Below are 20,906 nucleotides of genomic sequence, written 5' to 3'. Positions count from 1 at the left end.
TATTCTCTTTGATTTGCACATGAGCACCATCAAACTATTGCACACTAGAGGAAAAAAGTATGCAAGGTTGGGAAAATTTGTGGAATGCCATCAGAGTGCACAACATGCCACAGCACTATAATAATACAGCGTGTGGAAGTTTACAGGTGTTGGCCACAAGTTTGGCTGGGTCTCTATTTGCGTTCCTGTAACGGATATGGTATTTTTGCTTTCACAGGTAAGATTGAAGTCGATATGCCCTGATATGCACTCCAGTACCCATGGGAAAGACTAGTAACTCTCCATGAATTCCTGGCTTTTTTTCTGCAACAACAGGGAGGGTTATCACAGCACTCGAACATCCATCCACCCCAGTGCTTTAGCATTAATCTTACATGAAATAAACTTACAAATGCAAGGTGGAAATGAAGGGAATGGGAATGGAGATAAGCAAAAAGAGGGGTGGAGAACAGGGGAACAACGGAAGCAGAAAGTGGCTGATCAAGGGAAAGAGAAAATGGCTGAAAGGTAGACTGGGCGACCACATGGAGCATGGATAAGGGCCAGGAGTTTGGTGGAGCAGAGAAATAAGTGTGGATTCAACATGATCACTTGGTCAAGGAAAACTGGCTCGAAAATAGACCAGTAAAAACATCATAGTAAACGTTCTTGGGAAAACAACAGAGGAAAAATGAATTGAAAATGTTTCTGGAAGCAAATGGAGGGAAAAAATGTAGCAATTGGCTGCAAGAGACATTTTAAGTGGCTTGTGAGGAAAAGGCCTCAGAAAGGTGTAACTCTGTTTAGGATTTCACTGTTGTTGAAATTGATGAAATGCTTTCCTGCTGCTTCAGCAGTTTTCAGTGACTGCCTTGCCACATTCTATTATTGATTGGAAGGATCAATCACTCTTGACTGCTCTGTATTCCTTGTATCTAGTAGAATACAAAAGAAAATAAGCCATACTAGTTAAATCACATTTTCCCAAGGCAATCGACTTCATTTACTTAAAACATTTTCAGTTGTGAGAAATAAATTATTTATGCATAATTTCAAACCATTTGTACCCACTGACCCACCCTCCCTCCCTCCCTCCCTCCATGTAATATCTTTTCCTTTCTAATTTTTACTCAGTTGACAGTTCTTGATGAAGAGGTATGGGGTGGGAGAAGCATTGTTGTTACAACTGTTAGCATTGCCTAGGCAGGCCAATTCTCAAAGCCGCATGCATTGGCATACATTCTAATGGGTAGTCAGTGTGAGCATGCTGCGAACCCAGATAATCACACTTTATGAATGTAATACCCAAGAGTACGAACTAAGAACTGCCAACTCACTTGAATTTGTGCTTTTCAAAACTTGGATATCAAAAAGCAATTGTTACCCCATTTGTCTTTATCTTGGTAATGAAATCAGAAGATGCACCGCTGAATTTTAGCTTTCATTTGCAACAATTTTATTTTACACTATACAAAATTGCCTTAGTGCTTCTTTTTTTAAAAAAATTGAATGAAGTGTGGAACCAGGGGAAAGCAGATTTAATAATGTCAGCTATCTCCTGCAACACAAAATAAAAATCATTAACACTATTCTGATAGAACTAATTAAATTTCAAAATACCTGCTGCTTAAATCATTGGATAGATATTGCTTTCTTTTCATTTCTTTGTTTTTGGAGCCACAGACATCATATATTGTTTGCAACCCATCATAAAACTAACCTTCCGAGCGATGAGATAAAATTTGCCATAGCTTTATAACAGATCTGAAGCTTTATAGTGGATTTTTGTTATTGTTTCTGTCCTTTCTATACTTCACGCTGGTGCAGAACAATATCCACATATTATGTATGACAGTATTGTAGTCTAGCATTTCTATTGAATGCTGAGAAGATTATATTTTCAAAAGGCAAAAGGCATTGTTAAAACCTATGAATGCAGTCATTCACAAATACAATTTCATCAACTATAATATTCATCAATGTTTATAACAATTTCATTTTGGGTACTATTGTAACATATAAATAAGGAATTAGTGGAGATTTTTTTGTTTAGTGCCCATGATTTGGGGACATCTGTAGGCTCTCTGGAGGTTTGTCAAGTCATTTCCATTTAGTATCTTCCACTGGTTAATTTTTTTGTAATAAGTAGAATATGAATTCTACTTGTTATATGAATGATAAAAGACATTTTGTCCACCAGCAGCAGCCTCCTGCAATGAGCATTGATAGTAGGTATTTGGTACATCCTATGTAAAGGTAAAGTTTCCCCTTCAGTCGTGTTCGACCCTGGGGTACCACTGCAAGCAGTGATTTTATAGGCAAGCCATTTTTGCGGGGTAGTTTGCCATTGCTTTCCCCAGCTATTCTATAACCTATGTATACTTCCCTAAACATTATACTAACTCTTTTGCAGTGTATGGTTCCATGACAGAGGAGCTGGCAGAAAAATAGTGCTACCTTTATGAAGCTGGTACGTAAATAGTGGTGCTTGGAGTCCAAGAATAAATAGATAGCTTGGTTTTATTTATTTTTATTAAGAAGGATTGTATACATTTTACATTTTTATAGGCCTTCCAGATAAGTGGAATGATAAGTGAAACTGTGAAATGCTGTGAAATGCTGTGAAACTGTGAAATGCTGTTGCCAAATGCTGTGGACAACTAGACTGTTATATACAACGGATGTCAATACTACTTACTGTTTCATCTGTTGACTTTTCTTGTGGTGGATTCATTTATGGACCATAATTTTATTGGCATGTTTAAATAGCTTCCCTTCCCTTGATTACGCAAGAACAGGTTTAAAAACAGGGAGGTAAATCTGTAGGTTTATAAACAGTCTTCTTGGCTCTGGCCCTGGCTTGGTGGAATGCTCTATCAAATGAGACCCCAGACCCTGTGGCATTTATCACAGTTCTGCAGGGCCTGTAAGATGGAGCTGTTCTACCAGGCCTTTGGCTGAGGGCAGCAGGGGTATCCAACAGACTGGCCTTCCTTTCCTTTCCTTTCCTTTCCTTTCCTTTCCTTTCCTTTCCTTTCCTTTCCTTTCCTTTCCTTTCCTTTCCTTTCCTTTCCTTTCCCTCCCTTTTCTTTTTCTTTTTGTTATTATTTGGGAACCTTTTGTTCTTTATATTTTGTTAATTCCATCCTTAATGAGTTCAACTAGAGTGCCATGGGTTTATGACAGATTATTTGTTTTCTGTGAATTGGTTGCTGGAAGCCACTCTGAGTCTGTAAGGGGAAGGGCAGCTTAGAAATAAAATTATAAGCACTTAAATAGATAGGTAGCCATGTAAGTCAGAACCTGACGGTGTTATGCTACAAGTGCAAGCAAAGTGTGATTAGCTGGTGATGTGGCATATTTGGGTACAGTTAGGGAATTGTCACTTGGCTTAGCCCTAGGCCTGACCTGGCAAACAGTGGGAGATGAGATATGTGTGATCAATGTCCCTGGTGCAATATTGCCACTTCCAACAAGACATGGAAGTGATGTCATCGGAGGGGGGGGGAAAGCTCTAGCATTTGCCATGGTATAACCATAGAATTTTGAGTGAATGGTATACAAGGTTACTTTAACAAAGTCCTTCCTCTCCAGTGCCATTCAGTGGAAGACAAATGTTGACTTTGTGGCATCAGAAGGCCAGTTTGCCAAATTATGATGTCATAAATCCAAGTTCACAGTCAGGGCAGAAAGTTTTGACTCTCTCTGAATGGCATCAAAGAGAAGGACTCAGGAAAAACACTTCAGCAAAAACTTTCCCCTTTTCCCAGAATCTCTTTAAGGAATTCCTGAAAGTTAGGCCCCATTTCAGAGCACCAGTCCAACTTCATTGGACCCAATTCAGTGTCAATATAAAGAAGCCAATAGGCATGCTATATTAATAAATCCCTGCTTTTGTGGACTTTATGAAGCTAATTCAGGAAGAGAATTCAAAACCTTTCAATATACAGAACAATATAAGAAGACATACAGAGCTAAAAAAAAGTGCAACAATGAACAGAAACTGACTATACATATTCTCTATGAGTCCTGTTAAGTCACTGGTTATTGCTTGCAACAACTCTGTAATGAGCCCAGCCCAGCTTCTCCAGTCCATCAAAAGCATGGATTCTTCCAGTGCAGTCTTTTTTTTCCCAGTTTAATTGTACTTTATTTGAAAAATATTAAAAGAAATACAAGTTATACATTCGTATTTTAGTTTCATACATTCCATCTCAAACAATTAAAATTTGTTGATTCCCTTAATTGGGAATTTCATATATATAAATTCTTTAATCAAAAGACTTCTCTCCTAACTGGAGCATTCTACAATGAAATCAAATATGTGGAAATATTATACTGTAGGTCTGCATTCAATGGTTCTTTCATAACAAATTATACATACATCGTTCAGATTTTCATTGTTCAAATATTTATCTTACGTAATCTACCTACTTACAACATATAATATAATTCCTCCTATATTTCTACTTCATAATTATTCTATCTACTTTTATCTACTTGGTAATATAGTTTGAAGTATTCTTCCAATGGTTTCCATTCCAGTTCTTTCTTTCTTGTTTCTTCTTCCTGTAATGTAAGTGAAATGCGTTCCAAGTCCATAAACATGTATATTTTTTCAAACCACGCCTCCATATTTGGTATATTGTTAGATTTCCATACCGACGCGATCAACATACGTGCAGCTGTTATAAGGTAGGTAATCAATTTTGTATACATTATAAGTTTCTTATCTTTAAATAAACCTAACAAATACATTTCCGGTTCCATTTCGAATTGTACTTCCAGTATATTTTGTAAGTGATTATGTATCCTAACCCAAAATCTTTTTATTCTTTTACAGTTCCACCAGAGATGTATAAAAGAATAAAAAGATTTTGGGTTAAGATACATAAGTGCAGTCTTCTGGCGAAAGAGAACAAAGTGGAAACCACAGAAGCCCAGCTGCAATCTTTTACTTGAAAAATGTAGCTCTGAAATAACGATGTGGTTGCAATAATAAGTCATATTAAATCCCCCCTTTCCAATTAACATTATACATATATAAATTTGTTAGCATGTGAAAGGTAATGGGAACCTAGAATTTTATACATTGTCCCTGCAAATAGACTGTTTCTGTGCCACCAACCTCCATTTACTGATTCTTCCTGTACTCCATAAACAGTTAGAGTTTGGGGGCTACTTTGGCGATATTCCCACTGCCGATTAATCCTGGGATAGTCACCTGAAATATCCAGGTTTCACAAAGAACTCCCCACAGCTGAACCTCCGAATACAGATTCATCGTGGTTTTGGCGCTCCCCCTTATCTCGTGTTTTTCCCGAACCTGCTTGAATGTGAACCTTTTAGAAAAACACGTCTCCAATCCAGATCGGTGGGGAGGTTTGGTGGTCTAATGTGGTTAGAGAGTGACACAAATGCCTTCTAGAGAGTGACACAAATGCCTTCTAGCCAGAGTGTGGTGGTCTGTGCACAATGCGCTCACAGCCTTTTTTTGTTTTGCACTGACTGAGTCTATCATTTTAATGTGTGCACGAGAGAACGTTACTTGCTTAAACGTGTGCACAAAAGAACCGTACTCGTTTCAACGTTAGCACGATTTTTTTGCACAAAAAAAACCAAGTTCCTGCCTCAGTATGGCACGACAGCCAATCAGGGCAAGGAAGGAAGAGCCACTGAGCAGATTGCACGTTCGATGATGCGGTAGTGGGGATTGCTGCACTGTTTGAAAGCGTGATTGAGATGCATGCCCTCATCACACACACACCACAGTGGGGAGGGTGAAACCTCAATGAAAAGATGCCACTTCTTTTGAAACCTGGTTGTATCTGTATTTATTTTTCAGTGGGGATTCAGCCTTGAGCAGGGGGACTAGAAAAATTGTACAAACATCAGTGTTAACCACTAAACAGTGGTATATTGAAGTGGTCTTTTAGCTCAGGCACTAGTCTTTTCAAGGTGAAACATTTTTGCAGGGCTAGTAGCTTATGGTCCATACATTTCCAATGTTCTGGACATGCATTTTGAAGTCTGATGCAAGTATTCTAAGTAAACATTTTAATTCTGTCAACTTTGTGTAAAGAGAAGATATTCAAGCATGTTACTGAATATCCATGTGAGTCAATAAAAGATTGACTCTGCTAATGAAATTAATTTTACAGCTATGTTCTGCCCATGACATTTTTCTTGGCAACAGTTAGCTCCATATGGGAGACTCCAGAAGATATTTTCAACTTGCTTATGATTCCCATTATTACTTCAGTAACATTATTGAATTATGAATGAATGAATGAGCCTTTATTGGCATATATTTTATTGAATTTTGTTGAAACTGTCAGAGTGATTCTGGCTCATAGCTTTTATAATGTCATGAAAATATATGAGTAACCATCAAGATAGCTAATTATCAACAAGGCCCATCTGGGGATACGTAAATCTAGAGATTGGACTGAGGAAAAAACAAGACAAATCTTACTACAAATGTTATTTCTTGTATGGGTGTTTGAAAATGCAGTACTAGTTCCCTTCTCCCAATTCTAGTATTCACAAAAAAAATTCAATGGCAAAAGACATATCTACTAAAGTAGCTGCTGTTAGTACTCCACCAAATGACCTGATTAACTAGACTAATCCACTTATCAATACAGAAGTTAACAATAAGCAATCCCTTGTTGAAGATGCAATTGAGGAGAATCTGATCCTTCTGAGCTCTACCAGCATCCAATCAACTAGTAATTATAAACAGAAATACTTCACATGTGCTCAGGATCTGTATTGAAGTTTATACTCTTATTAGTGTCATCCTTAGCAGCATCACACCCTTCTAAGTCTATGGACTTCAGTAGGCTAAGGAAGGATGTAACTGCTTGGGATGATATGTACAATTTTTTTTAAAAGGAGTTGTACCATTAAATGTGAAATCCTTACATTTTTCTTTATAAGCAATCTTCTGGACTGAAGGGGTGTTTTTTAAATTTGTCAAACGTTAGTGGAGCTGTCAAAGGCTTTCACGGCTGGTTTAACTGGTTGTGGTGGGTTTTCCGGGCTGTGTGGCCGTGGTCAGGTAGACCATCAGACCACAGCCACGCAGCCTGGAAAACCCAATAGAACCAGTTTGTGGAGCTGTCTGCAGTTAAATAACATTACCTCAAGAGCTGTATTGAATGGCTTGGTAGCTTTTGGTTTCATAGCACAAGGGTAGTTCATAGTTCAAGGGGCTGGGATTCTACAAGGAGTTAAATTGTCATCAGATGCAGAGATTTCTAATCTCCCATACCTTGCTGCCAAATGAGCACTCCTTCTGTGCTTCTGCAGTAGCAGCCTCTGCTTTTGCCTCCTTTGCACAGCTGGCTCATCAATGGGTTCCCTAGGAGGATCTGCAGGCTCCTCCACCTGTAGGCTTGGTAGCTTTTGGTTTCATAGCACAATTTAAAAGAGGACACAGACAGATTGAGAAAGATGAACAGGAATCTGTGAGGGTTCTAGTCTGGTGTCCCACGAGTCTTGTTTTTTAAATAAGTCTTCTGAGTTAATCTCACTGTGCATTTGAACCGGAAGAAAGCATCTGTGTCAGATATACAAGAGAAAGAGAAGCCACTGCTCTTGCAGAATGACAGACTTATTTATTAGGTGCTTCAAGGCTGACATAGTATCCAGTGTAGCTATATGAATAAATGATGCAGCCTGTCCAGTGATATGAAGCTGTGATAAGAGTTGTGATCAGAGTGCTCTTGGTCAAAGAAGATAAACACTCAACAAAATCATGCTGCGACTGGCTGAAAATGTCTATACTGATAGGTATTTGGGTTTGCTAGATACAATAAATAGGGAGGGGGGAAGGTGCTCTTTCAGCCAGCTCCAGCAACTGTAGCCACACACCATTATTTTAGTTTTCTGAATCAAGAAATATGGGATGTAATATTTTTTAAAAGCCAAGTTTCGAGTAAACTCCTTCACAGGATATTCAACAAAACTGACATTGTAGCATGTTACAGAGATGACAGCCTTTTGTAGGGGGGTTGATACAATGATGTATCAGAAACAGCATAAAGGATGTTGTGCATTCTCTCTTCACTTTGTTTTGAAGATCTGCTGGGATGACAAAACTGTCAAACGTTACAGTTTAAGAAAGAATGAAAACAACCAGCATTTCTGAGACTGGTGATCAAAGTTCAGCTAAGAGGGTCATGCATAGTGTCATGAGCCAGCCCCTGGGTACTTACCAGGACACGGAGGACTCTGAGGCAGAACCTGAGGACTCAGTGCAGCCAGAGGAGGCTGCTCCCAAGGAAGACCAGGCAACAGAGCCAATGCCCAGTTCTTCCCTGCCTGATGACATAGAGGTGGAGGAGTCTGCAGATCCTCCTAGGGAACACATTGATGAGCCAGCTGTGCAAAGGAGGCAAAAGCAGAGGCTGCTACTGCAGAAGCACAGAAGGAGTGCTTATTTGGCAGCAAGGTATGGGAGACTGGAAATCTCTGCATCTGATGATAATTAACTCCTTGCAGAATCCCAGCTCCTTGAACAAGGCACTCTATATAAGCCTTGCTGTGAAATTGCTTCTGCCTGGGAGCAACAAGTGTATTTCTAGTTGTTTCTGTGTGCCTGGTCTACTACTGATCTCCAGCCTGTTCGCCTGATCTTCTGTGCCATGACCTGTTGGACTGACCCGTGACTACGCCTTTGCCTTCTTCCTGCCTTGACTCATTGGACTGTCTTCTGACTACGCTTTTGTCTGCCACCTGTTCTGTCCTGTGAGACTGGACCTGACCACGTCCTGCCTGCCTGCAGGGGGATAAGATTCTCTGTCATTTGTTGAAATCTGGAAAATAAATGAAAAGTGGCCTGTTAAAATGGTTCAGGTTAATAATGCATAAACAGGAGCCTATGTTATAAACACATTATTCATGGCCAATAACAATCTAGAATGTAGAATGTCTGCCAATAAAAATGGTAATGGTTGTAAATATCTTGAGGAAGATTGCTGAGAAACTGGCTCAATAAAAATTTCAGTTGCCATATTCAGCCAGATAATACTGATATAAAATCTGTTTACTATCAGATGAGTGAAAGCATATCCTGTAAGATATATGGTGAGACTACAAATGTATTAAAAACTTTTTAAAAAACTGTGTCCATTAAGAAACAAAGTAAGAAAACAGGCATGTACTGTAACTAAAGCGAATGTAAAGATATCGGCCATAATATGAGCACCTTTAGACAAACATGGTCTGCAACATATATCAGGGGAAAACATTATATTACTGCTTACAGTGCAATCCTAAGGAGAGTTACTCCAATCGAAGCCCATTCATTTCACTGAGGTTAGAATGGAATAACTCTCCTTAATAGAGCAGCAGTGGCGTAGTGGCTAAGAGCAGGTGCACTCTGATCTGGAGGAACCGGGTTTGATTCCCAGCTCTGCTGCTTGAGTTATGGAAACTTATCTGGGGAATTCAGATTAGCCTGTGCACTCCCACACATGCCAGCTGGGTGACCTTGGGCTAGTCACAGCTTTTCGGAGCTCTCTCAGCCCCACTCACCTCATGGGTGTTTGTTGTGAGGGGAGAAGGGCAAGGAGATTGTAAACCCCTTTGAGTCTCCTATAGGAGAGAAAGGGGGGATATAAATCCAAACTCTTCTTCTTCTTCTTCTTACACTTGCACTGTTAGTCTCTTACTTAGGCAACGGTATACTTCATGGTTTGGGATGTTCTTTCCCATTGGATATTAATCGTACCGTTTTGCTGATACCTACCATTCAAGGAAGAAGATGGTATCTTCTGATGATGGTCTCTTCTGAAATCCAAAGCAGAAGGCTTTGCTTCTGTGTAGGTAATGCCTCCTATTAGTCTGCTTTTCTGTTCTCTCTGTTCCTGTACCTTCTAAACACAGAACCAAATGCTTTGCGCAGGAAGGCAGGCAGGCAGGCAGGCAGGCAGGCAGTACTGAGATTGAGAGGAATGGGAGGGGAGGCTTCATTTGCTCTCCACTGTTGCCAACCAGCGTGACCCATACTATTTCCTCTCAGTATGTATACATACTGAAGCAAGTAACTCACAGAAAAACAAACACAAGGCCAGACAAGATTTGACAGATAAGTGATAAAAGATCTCTTGACATTTTAAATTTTCCTTACTAGCAACCATGGAAGTCCCAGCGTGGGTCAAAGCTGCTATGCTGGAAAAGAGGTAATATTTGTTCCTAGATGCAGCATAACAATTCAACAAGCTTTTCTTTGTTCTCTCTGCCTAGATCACATTCTAAAGAGCAGAATTTGCAGTGCAATTTCCCATGTACTTGTCTTATAAAAATTTAATTTCAGTGTCTCACAGTAGTAGGTTGTATATGTTACCATGCTTTCACCATTTGCAGCATTTCTTGATTCCATTCATTACAGGAACTTTGCAGTCCAGATGGTACTGAGCAGGGCTTTTTCAGCAGTGGCACCTTCACTGGCATATCAGGGGGGTGCAGGGAGGGTCATTTGACCCAAGCACAATTTGCCTAGGTCATATAGGGGCTGCATTTTGGCCGCCTACCTCATTTCCCTCTTACCCACCCCCCAGCTGAACTCTTTCTGCCCTTCCCCCACTAAACTCTGAAAAACACCAGTAGCCCCCAGCATTGCTGCCATCGCCCCCCAGCACCAGCCACCCCTGCATGCCTCCATTGCCCTGCTTGGCTGCTCTGAAGGTTCCTTCACCTGGCCTGACCTGGCTCGGCCAATGTGACTGCTGCTTCAGTCATGTGACCACCAGGCCAGGCACTGGTCCTGCCTCCACCACCTTCCTTCCAATAGCAGTCCTGCCCCTTGGAAGCAGTCCTGCCTGTTCAGGTAGTACTGTCAGGGCCCAATGCCAAAGTGGGCAGATGAGCTGGCACTGCTCAGAGGAGGTAAAGGTTTGTTGGGGGAGGTTGAGGGGGAGGTTGAGGCGGGTTGAGGGGGTGGCAGGCAGGTTTGGGTGAGGAGAGTTGCCATTTTGTGGAATGACCTTGAGGCTCACCTGTCCCTATTCCATTCTCTTTAGACCCCAGGCCAAAATTTTACTCAGGTTTTTAGTGAAAGGGCCATTATTTTAACACCTTTTGTATTGCCTGCTTCTAGCCTGAGAACTATTTTTGGAATCTTTAAAGCTTCTCAGTGTTTTGTAGGGTGGGTAGGTTTTGAACGGCTAACAACTTCCACAGTGTTTTTATTGTGTTTTCATTTGTAAGCTGCTTCTGGCAGGTTCTCTGGAGAGGTATCATAAGCCTTTTAATAAATTAAAAAACTTCTGGGACACATGGAAGAACTACTCTTGGATTCAAAGCTGGATATATTCTGCTCCTGTTTGCAGATATCTGCATCTATAGTGAGTGACCATCATAAGAAATTGTGATTAGTCCTTGACTGCTGCAGAAATAAGGAGAAAGCAGCCCTGGATGACAAATTAAACTATAATTCAGTTTTGGAATCATAAGCTGCTACATAATGCTGTGGGTTCATTAGATATTGGACAGCACTAAAAGAACAAATGAGCAGTTGCCTCGTCAATTGATAATGTTTGAGCAGTCAATTGACTGGGGTGTCAACCTTTACTGGACTTGATGAGCAAACAATCTAACTTAATGTAAGGCGGCTTCATATGCAGCTGTTCTGGATAACTAGTAGAATCCAATAGAGCTCTGCTGCCATACTTAATAGAACTTTAAATCTCTCTCCTCACCATTTAAAGAGAAAAGAAAGAGGAGTTGTTAGCCAAACGCAGATGTTGGAGTTCCAGGTTGTGGTTCGATCCACCTTTTTATCCTGGAACTAACTGGAGGAGATGGATGATTTTGGAATTCAGACTGAAGGCAAGCCCCAACATTTTATCCTCCTAGTGCTAGATCAGCCATTCTCAACCAGGGTTCCCTGGTACCCTGGGGTGCCATGAGCATGTCCCAGGGGTACCGCGGCAACACTACCGCCCCCCCCCTCATTTTTGTGGTGTCTCCCACCGACACCAGCAAGGACATGGAGCTGGTCCATGGGGCAGGGCCTGCCACAAGGTCAGCAGCCACCCCCACCCCCAGTGCTACCCTTCACCCTGGGAGGGGAAGGTGGGGGTGTGGCAAGCAGGGGCAATGGAAGGGAAGGTGGAGGGTGGCGGCAGGGGTACCGTGAGATATGAAGAGTGAGGTCAAGGGTACCCTGACCTCGAAAAGGTTGGGAAACACTGTGCTAGATGGTATGATTGCCTAAGTGATCTCATATGAGTTTAAACCTGCAACTGGAAGAAAATCAAACCTCTGAACTGTGAGCATGTGCATTGTTGTTTCTATATGCAAGAATCCTCAAAAATAATACACCAAACTTCTGAAGCTTTAAACTATAATTCAGTATATGCTGAAGCTGCCTTGAATTAAGTTAGGTCATGTCCTTGATTCCATACAGACATGCAGAAAAGGTAAGCCATGGTTCTTCTTTCCTCAATACCCACTGACCTACTAATGGAAGAAAGGATATAGATTTTACCCACTTAGTGGGATCTTCTGGAATCCTGATTGGATTAACAAAATGAATCTAGACTAGTAATACTAACATGGGGGGGGGGGGAATGAGTGGCTCATGGAGCATTATTGTTGCTCAGAGGATTAACAATATGCACATATCTAAGTGGGAGGACATTGCTTGTATTGTGCCATGTAAGACAAATAGAAGATATATGTCAAATAGAAAACCAAAAAAAGCTACTTGGAAGTAGTCATTGGTTAGCATCATATATTCTGGTGGCTTGATTGTTTTGCTCTGTTTATCAGAGATGGCAGTTGTTAACCTCCTTTTCTACTACCATAATTCAGGAACAAAATTGTTCATCCTTCAGTGGATGCAGCAGAATACAGCAGCCACACTCTGGGTAAGATCCAGCTTCGGTCACAAGCGGAGGTTGCCAAATGAAAGACGGTTGAACAATCACGCAACAAAGAATGATTCTGAAATTAATTAGAATGGCAAACTCTGTTGGCTGCCTTTTTCTCACTGTTCCCAAAGGCATGCAATCAAATAATCAAGGATTATCATAAGTAGATTAGCACGTTTTATTCATCAACTCAGAAATATTTCACTTATAAAGCTTTTGAGCATGGTTTTTTTTGACAATCACTAGATGGGTTATTGTTGTTTTCTGATATCTGTTGTGGGGTTGATAAACCCAGGGACAACTTGGTTACATCAACATAACCATCACTGTGAGAATGTAAAAAAGGATTGGGTGTGAGGCTGTGGCTCAGTGGCAGAGCCTCTGCTTGGCATGCAGAAGGTCCAAGGGTTCAATCCCCAGCATCTCCAGCTAGAAGGGTCAGGTAGGAGATGATGTGGAAGACCTCGGCCTGAGATCCTAGACAGCTGCTGTCAGTCTGAGGAGACAGTACTGACCTTGATGGACTGATGCTCAGATTCAGTGTAAGGTAGCGTCATGTGTTAAATAAATGAGAGCGACAGTGCAAACAAGCCTGTTCTTTGGCACACTGAGTGGAGGCTAGTCTTTCTGTATGCCATATAAACTCATGTGAACAGCTCTGCCATTTGCACAAGCAATGTTTTTAGGAGCATGAATGAAAATATATGTGGTCTGAGTTATGCACCAGGATTCTCTGTGATATTGCATTGAATTCTGTTTCCAAGAAGCCTCAGTTTTGGTTTGTCTTTTTTTCTCTTTCATCCGATGTGGGACATTCTTCTCTTCCCCGTGTCTTCCCAGGGTCAGTAAACAAGTTTTGGGCCATCAGCATCGTGAATTTAGGAAAGCCATCAGGGCAATCAGGACCTTGTTCAATCTTATCCCACTTACTGAGAATAGCCTGAGAAGTTGACCCTTGCCCAATATCTAGCTGTATTTGTTAATCAAGGATCCCTTAATTAACAACCATCTGCAAAAGGGTTCTATTGTATTACATTCTGCCAAAGAAAGACCCGTACCCATATTTACTTTCTCTACAAATAGTTTTGACTGTCTCAGTACTGTAGTTAAGATTTTGGGGGCTTGCCTGCTGAATGCCATATGCCTCTAATCAGACTTGGATTGCCCTTGAACACACCCTCTCTCTGCCTGAAGACTTCCTGTTTCCTTACCTGGAAAATCCACAGGGCCTTTTGCCACCTCCAATTCCATGCCCTTTCTCAGTTAAATTCCATGCCCTTTCTCTACCATTGCTCCTCCCATCTTTCCAAGCCTGGGTAGAAAATATGGTTTTTTCCCCACAAGTCTCTTCACCCATACCCAGGATCAGTCCCAAAATGAACTTCCGAACTACCCCTGTTTGCAAGGTTGCCAACCTCCCAGTGGGGGCTTGGGATCTCTGAGAATTTCAAGTTATCTACCGATTATGCAACGGCAGCTTTGGAGAGTGGTCCCTGTGACGTTATATTCCTCTCTACCCTCAAATTTCCAGGAATTTCCCAAACTGGAGTTGGCAACCCTACCTTTTTGTGCAACAGTGGGTGCATCTATTGTGGACACATAGGATGCATCCCTGCTGTTCTTACTCTTCCAATTACCTTTTAGATTATTGGCTACCCAGATGTCGAGACCCTGCCTTAGAAACTAGACCTGTATCCACTGCTTTACTTCTCTTAAGATGTCTTTGGCATCTTATTCCTCCTTTTGAGTGTATATTGCACACTGGAGGGAAGGCTGCATAGTATAGCCCAATCTCGTCAAATGTGAGAAGCTAAGCAGGGCCAGTACTTGGAAGGAAGACTACCAAGGCAGCCTTTGCAGAAGAAGGCAATTACATACCATTGCTGCTGCTTCTGGGATTGCCAAAAGTCGATTGTGACTTGAAGGCACTTTATGCACACACATGTTGCATGTTGTGTTTGGATGCTGGAATATTTGGCTCCTTTTAGTTTCTAGTATTGGAAATTATTGCTTTAATGCTTGATAATATTTTGACAGCTTAATAGTGCAATACCAAGCAGAGTTAAACCCTTATAAATCCACTGGGGCCACTGGGCTTAAAAGACTGTAATTCTTTATAGGACTGCATAGTAAATTTGCTGATTCTGCTCCCCGTTATTCTCCTTAATTAATTTTATTTCTATGTGCACTCTGCCTGGATTCTCAGATTTCATTCCATACTTGTAGAGGCACCTCACCACTTTGTCAACAGTTTCCTTAATACTGTTGTGTGGGTCACTGCACAGATTGGCAGCATTCCTTAAGCTTGGCAGAAATCCTAAACCTGCAGCTCTTATGAGTGAGAGATTTGTAGTGCCCTGGGGGGAGGGGGGGAATTCCCTATCTGTTAGGTGAGCATTCCACACACAAGGCTTGCCACATAGAATGATTTCCAGCATCTTTTGTGTAACTGCTGAAATAAGTATACCAGCCCTGAGAAAGTGCCTTTTTAAAAATTAGTGAACAGCAGCGGCAATAACATACTGCAACATGACCTTTACTAATTGTACACTGAACTAGAAGGTGAATGTTATATGTTTCCTTGTGGTGTAAGGACATTAGTGTGGGTGGGTGTGGGGCTTGTGATGCATTTGCATTTAACCAAGCTCTCAATGAAAACAGCTGGGGACCATTTGTTTGTATACCCAAGAATCTGCATAAGCCTGTACTATAATTTATTCTCACATTTGTTCTTGTTGTTTATTATTATTCATTAAAAATCTGTTCTTGCTGTAGTGAGGTTTAGTCAATGGATAAATAAGTAATTATTTATGGCAGGGAAAGGGAGCTTCCAATGTTAGCCAGTGTGAGAAATGCTCCTCTGCACTTTCCTCTGATGTTCATGGCAGTCTTTTCACCACAGAATCAGTGCCCTACTAGGTAAAGGTTCAATTGTCTGGGAATCACCCATACGATCAATCAAAGTTCTCATGGTTTGGTTATTTAAACTTTACCCCAGATACCTGTGGGCCACTCACAGAATAGGGGCTCTTACCCCCTTCTTCCTTTTTGTCAGGCAATTGAAGGCAGCAAGTATATTGGTTTTAAATTTGTGCATTCACTCTTGATTTTCAGTGTTTTAACCTTTTGAACTTCATTTTGTGCCTCAACAAAACACACTAGGGACACAGTTCACTTTTGAAATTCTTTGTTCATATTAATAATTGATAGAACCTTGGAATGGATGTAGGCAGTGTAAGCTTCTTGTTTAAACTGTGGAAAAGAAACCTGTTTATCTGTTTTTCTTTCTGTAAGAGAGCGAGTGTGCGTGTGCATGCGTGTGCACGTGTGTGCATGTGTGCGCGTGCACTTGAACAGTTTTCCTAGCCCAATAATTTGTTTTTCTTTTCCCTACCAGAAATGAGATTGAATCTTCATGATTCAATGCAAGATGATTCATGCAAGAAATGAGGTTAGATTCTCACATTTTCTTGCAGGAAATGGGAACTTAAATTTTCTTCTGTGGCCTTTTTGTTTTTTTTTTCCTTACTTTTATTTCTGACATTTAAATGACCATTAGCATGCAGCATAATCACTTCAAAGATATTATGGCAGCATAAGTGAAGGAAGAGCTTTATATAACTAGGCCTGGCACTGATCTATTTAATTAGTAATGTTTTGCTGTAATGGTAAAAATGCACACTCAAAAGGAGCCTCGTTGCCCTAGATTAGTTGTTCAAAACAGATTTCTCTGTGTTGAGCTTCCACATTGGCAGCCACCGAAACTGTCGACTATGGTGTAACGTTATGACAGCTTTTCAGAATTAATTTCTACTGTACATTATCAAATAAATTTTGAATATACTGATAATTATAAATAAGTTAGATGGCCATCAAACTTACATTTTTCATTGTGACATTAAGGAATGTATCATAAATTCATATTTAATTTCATCACGAGTTGCCCTTTTGTATGTGAATCTCATAAGGCACTTGTCCAAACACATCTACACTACTGCACTAAGAGTCCATTCATCCAATTGACTATCTAAGATGAAATTCACATGTGCAGAATGGTGAGGTATGGATGAGGGGTTAGATACAGTGGTGGAGAACCTTTGGCACTCCAGATGTTCATGGACTACAATTCCCATCAGCCCCTGCCAGCATGGCCAATTGGCCATGCTGGCATGGGGTTAGAATATTGCAGTGGGAGAAAAGACTAGACCACTGCAGACTGCAGGTGGCTTATGGACCCAGCACCAAAAGGCAAAGGGGTAAACCCACCAACATGTAAGAAACAACAGACATTTTTCTAGAGTAAAATGGTCACAACACAGATAAATTAGACAGGCCATGCAGGTAAACCACGTAAAAATCTGGGACCCAGAGCCAAAGTGAAAGGCAATGTTATGTTTAATGACTCCACATAGTTAAGAAGTCATGAAACAAAATAAAAGATCATCCAATATCACCTTCATTGTAGAAGGTATTAACTTCCCTCTTGCTCCACAGTAGCTTGAATGACAGTAGTACTACTGTCATCTGAGATGTCTAGGTTCAAGTTGCATTGCAATATATTTCTCACAAGTGAAGGGAATGTCTTCCACTGACATTTTTCTATGCTGATAAAGCATCAGTAAGCATTTGGCTGGAAATCTCCAGTTAATATAGAAACTGCTATCAGTCAATTCTAACAGTTTTTCTCATGGATACATTTAATTTAAAGGTATTATCCACTGTCATGCCTCAAAATCTGGTGAATGAACACAAGTGAGTTAGGAAGTAGTGACTTCTTACTCAAAGGTTAATGAATCCCTGAGAAGGAAAGTGTGTTGTGGAAGTTAATTCCAAAAGTACTCTTGAGATTTACCATCTTTGTAAGTTAAGATCTGTAGCTAAGTAGGATAAATTCTGTGTTTTATTTAAAGTTACAGCAGATGGATAGCACTTTTGACCCAAAGCTATTCAACACAGTTTTTGGCATACTTTCTCCAGTAAATTAGATATGTAACCCGGGGGGGGGGCAAACCCTGGTGCTTCTTGGGGGGTACAGGAAGAGGCCCACACCTTGACTGATCCAGTCCAGCCTAGTTGCCTGGAAGTAAGTTAATCTTAATTTTAAAGCAACCAGAGGCTTTTATGGGGGGGGGGGGAGAAAAGTGGCCCCCATCCTCCCCCCCCCCAATTGCCACCACCAAAGAAAGTAGTTGTTTGGTTGTTTTAAAATTAAGATTCATTTACTTTCAGGCAAACAGTGCCACAGCTGGAAGGAGTCTGGGATTGGGAACTAAGCCAGGGAGGGTCCTATTTCCTTGGCTTGTCCCTGCCCCAGTCTCCTCCTGGCCACATCGTCGCTCACCTGACAGTAAGTTAATCTTAATTTTAAAGCATCCAGAAGCCTTTTTCCATTGACAATGGAAGGAGGGGATGTGGATAACCAAAATTCTCTCTCTTCCTCCTTTCTCTCCCTTCCCCCTCCTCTTTCTTTCCCTCTTTCTCTCTTTCTTTCCCTTCCCCCCTTTCTCTCTGGATGAAATATACATACTAAGTAGTAGTGTGCGAGTACAAGATCTGGGGGGATACTGGTGGACAGTAAATTAAATATGAGCAGTCAGCATGACACAGCTACAAAAAGACTAATGTGATCTTGGGGTGTATCAATAGGGGTAACATCCAGATCACAGGAGGTTGGGGGGGCAGTTTGAGAGCTTGCCCTGGGTGCCATTTACTGTAGATACACCCCTGATGTTCCATTAGTAATTCGTGCACAGAGGTTGTCCACCACCATTTTGTCCAAAAGAAATCACTGCAATATTGAAGTCTATTAGATTTATTACTTAATTTGTCAGTGAAAGATTTCTTATATTTAATGTGTAAATCTTCTTCTACATAAAGTCAAGCCAAGTTATATTGTATTAATTGGGTAGCCCACAAAATGAAACATTAATAAGTAAATTTTTACCTTGGATTTTATTAAAATCTGTGCTGTATTTAAAGTTATAGCAGATGGATAGCATTGAATCAGCAAAAGTATATTGTGGAATTAATTACATCAATAAGTAAATATTTGAACTTACTTGCAGGGATTGATTTATCAAGCTTTTGTATAATGAAATTAATGTACTAAAAGTTTCAGATGTATTCTTGGAGAAACTTAAAGGATCATATCCCACAGAAAAGCTCAAAGGAGGAGTGGGTAGACGAGACTTTTCGCCTCCACCCCACTAGCTGGCATGAAAATTCCATCCCAGTGTTGGGGTACTCTCATGAACAAGATGTACCACAATACAGGGAGGGAGACTACAGGGAGAAGAAGGGAGGAGAAAGAGTGGAGAGAAATCATCTTTATCCCTTCTTTTGCTGGCAGCTTAGAATCATAGAATCATAGAGTTGGAAGAGACCCCAGAGGGCCATCAAGTTCAGCCCTCTGCAATGCAGGAACACATAAGCAAAGCACACCTAACAGATGACCATCCAGCCTCTGTTTAAAAGTCTCCAAAGAAGGAGACTCAACCATACTCCAAGGTAGCTCATTCCTCTGTCACACAGCCCTTACTGTCAGGAAGTTAAGAATTGTGCTACATATTTTTCCCCAAAGTTCCATGGCCCCCAGACAGGCTTTTGGAACAAGCTCAGCTTCTAGGATAGGCAGGAAAAATCTGCTGTGCCAACCCCCTCCATCAGCTTGTTGCCAAGTTCCAGTCCTAAATTCTCATTCTTTTCCCAAAATTCTGAGAAGCCAATAAGTCTTACAAAATGGTTTGGATTCCTTTGTTTAATGGCCACAGAGGTAAGTTCCATTAAGACTCTCAGCTGGTCTAAGTGTGTTTTGCTCTTTGTTGGGGCATGCCAGCAGCCATTCTTAATTTGGGAGAAATATAGTTTTCAAATAATATTTTCTTTTCAATATGCCATTGAATTCTCAAAGTAGAATTGGATTGTAGGCTTGGGTTTCTGCCCATGGCATAACTGAATGCTTAACAGAACTGGGTGCCCAACATACTGTGATTAAGAAGAATCTGAAATACATATTTGACATTGTGAGCTGCACTGTGCATGTCCAGAAGCTTCTTTTTTAAAAAATAGAATCTTAATAAGATAGTTTAGTTCTTTGGGGTTTGTAGGATAAGCAACTGATTGAATGCAATGATGGTGCCTCATGGAGGATTATAGGACTCTTTCTGATGAAGAATTTTCACAATGTTCAGGTTGTGGCAATAATTTATCTACTTTTCATAGTGAACTTGTCTTGTCGAGCATTGATACTGATGCGACTGGAATGTGGGAATGCATGGTGAACAACTCTTATGGAAGTATCGCCAAGCAAGTAGAAATCATGGTACTGGAAACAGCTGTACCCTTCTGCCCTGCTGAAAGGATAATCAACAATAAAGGAGATTTCAGGTATGACTTGTTTTTTTTAAAAAATTACAAATGACCAATGAGAGCTCATCTTTGAGATCTGTTGGGATCTGGCTTGTAGGTGGGGTTGCCATATGCTTTCTGTGTTGCCCATTGGCACTCCAGTAGCTGGCAGGAGGGAAAAAAACTCATTGTCGCTGGCAGTGTGAGATCACTTCTGGGGGGAAACCAGGAAGTGGCACTGCTAGGAATCACTGGAAATTCTATGGTAAAACCATATTGGTTTTGGTGATTTATAGAGAAGACTAAGTGTGTGACTAGCCAAGGGCACTCAATTAGCTTTAAGGCAAAGGGATTTGAATCAGCGTCTCCTTATTATCTTCTTAGTCTGACACTCCAGTCATAATGTCACACTGATTCTAGTATCATTGCTGAGATGTCAGCAGTAGCACCATGTGTAGGAAAATGATTTCAAAAAGAAACAAAATATAGAACTAAAATGTCCCACATTAACAATAAAAATTATTTGAAGGACGATTATGAATCCTGCATATTTGTTTCTCTAATGGCACACTTTTCTCTGGCACAAGAAGCTTTCTGCTAGCACAAGAGGAGTTTTTGTTTCAGCAGAAAGCTTTTTGCAATGAATAAAAACACCACCATTAGTGAAATGAATCCACAGGATTCAGCCCTCTTTTT

General features: G+C 40.7%; 1 protein-coding gene across 2 annotated transcripts in view; it reads left to right on the top strand.

Moving 5' to 3' along the window:
• Nucleotides 1-20,906, top strand: part of ADGRA1 (adhesion G protein-coupled receptor A1) — a 437,455-nt gene that overhangs the window by 195,795 nt on the left and 220,754 nt on the right. For both annotated transcript variants that reach the window (XM_048505436.1, XM_048505435.1), the window contains one exon: nt 20,085-20,249. In XM_048505436.1, the coding sequence (XP_048361393.1) occupies nt 20,085-20,249 (165 nt within the window). The remainder of the gene's footprint in view (nt 1-20,084; nt 20,250-20,906) is intronic.

This window comes from Sphaerodactylus townsendi, linkage group LG08 (assembly GCF_021028975.2).
Source record: "Sphaerodactylus townsendi isolate TG3544 linkage group LG08, MPM_Stown_v2.3, whole genome shotgun sequence".
Lineage (NCBI taxonomy): Eukaryota > Metazoa > Chordata > Lepidosauria > Squamata > Sphaerodactylidae > Sphaerodactylus > Sphaerodactylus townsendi.
Note: the sequence above shows the minus strand (reverse complement) of the source record. Positions and strands in the feature narration are given on the sequence as shown.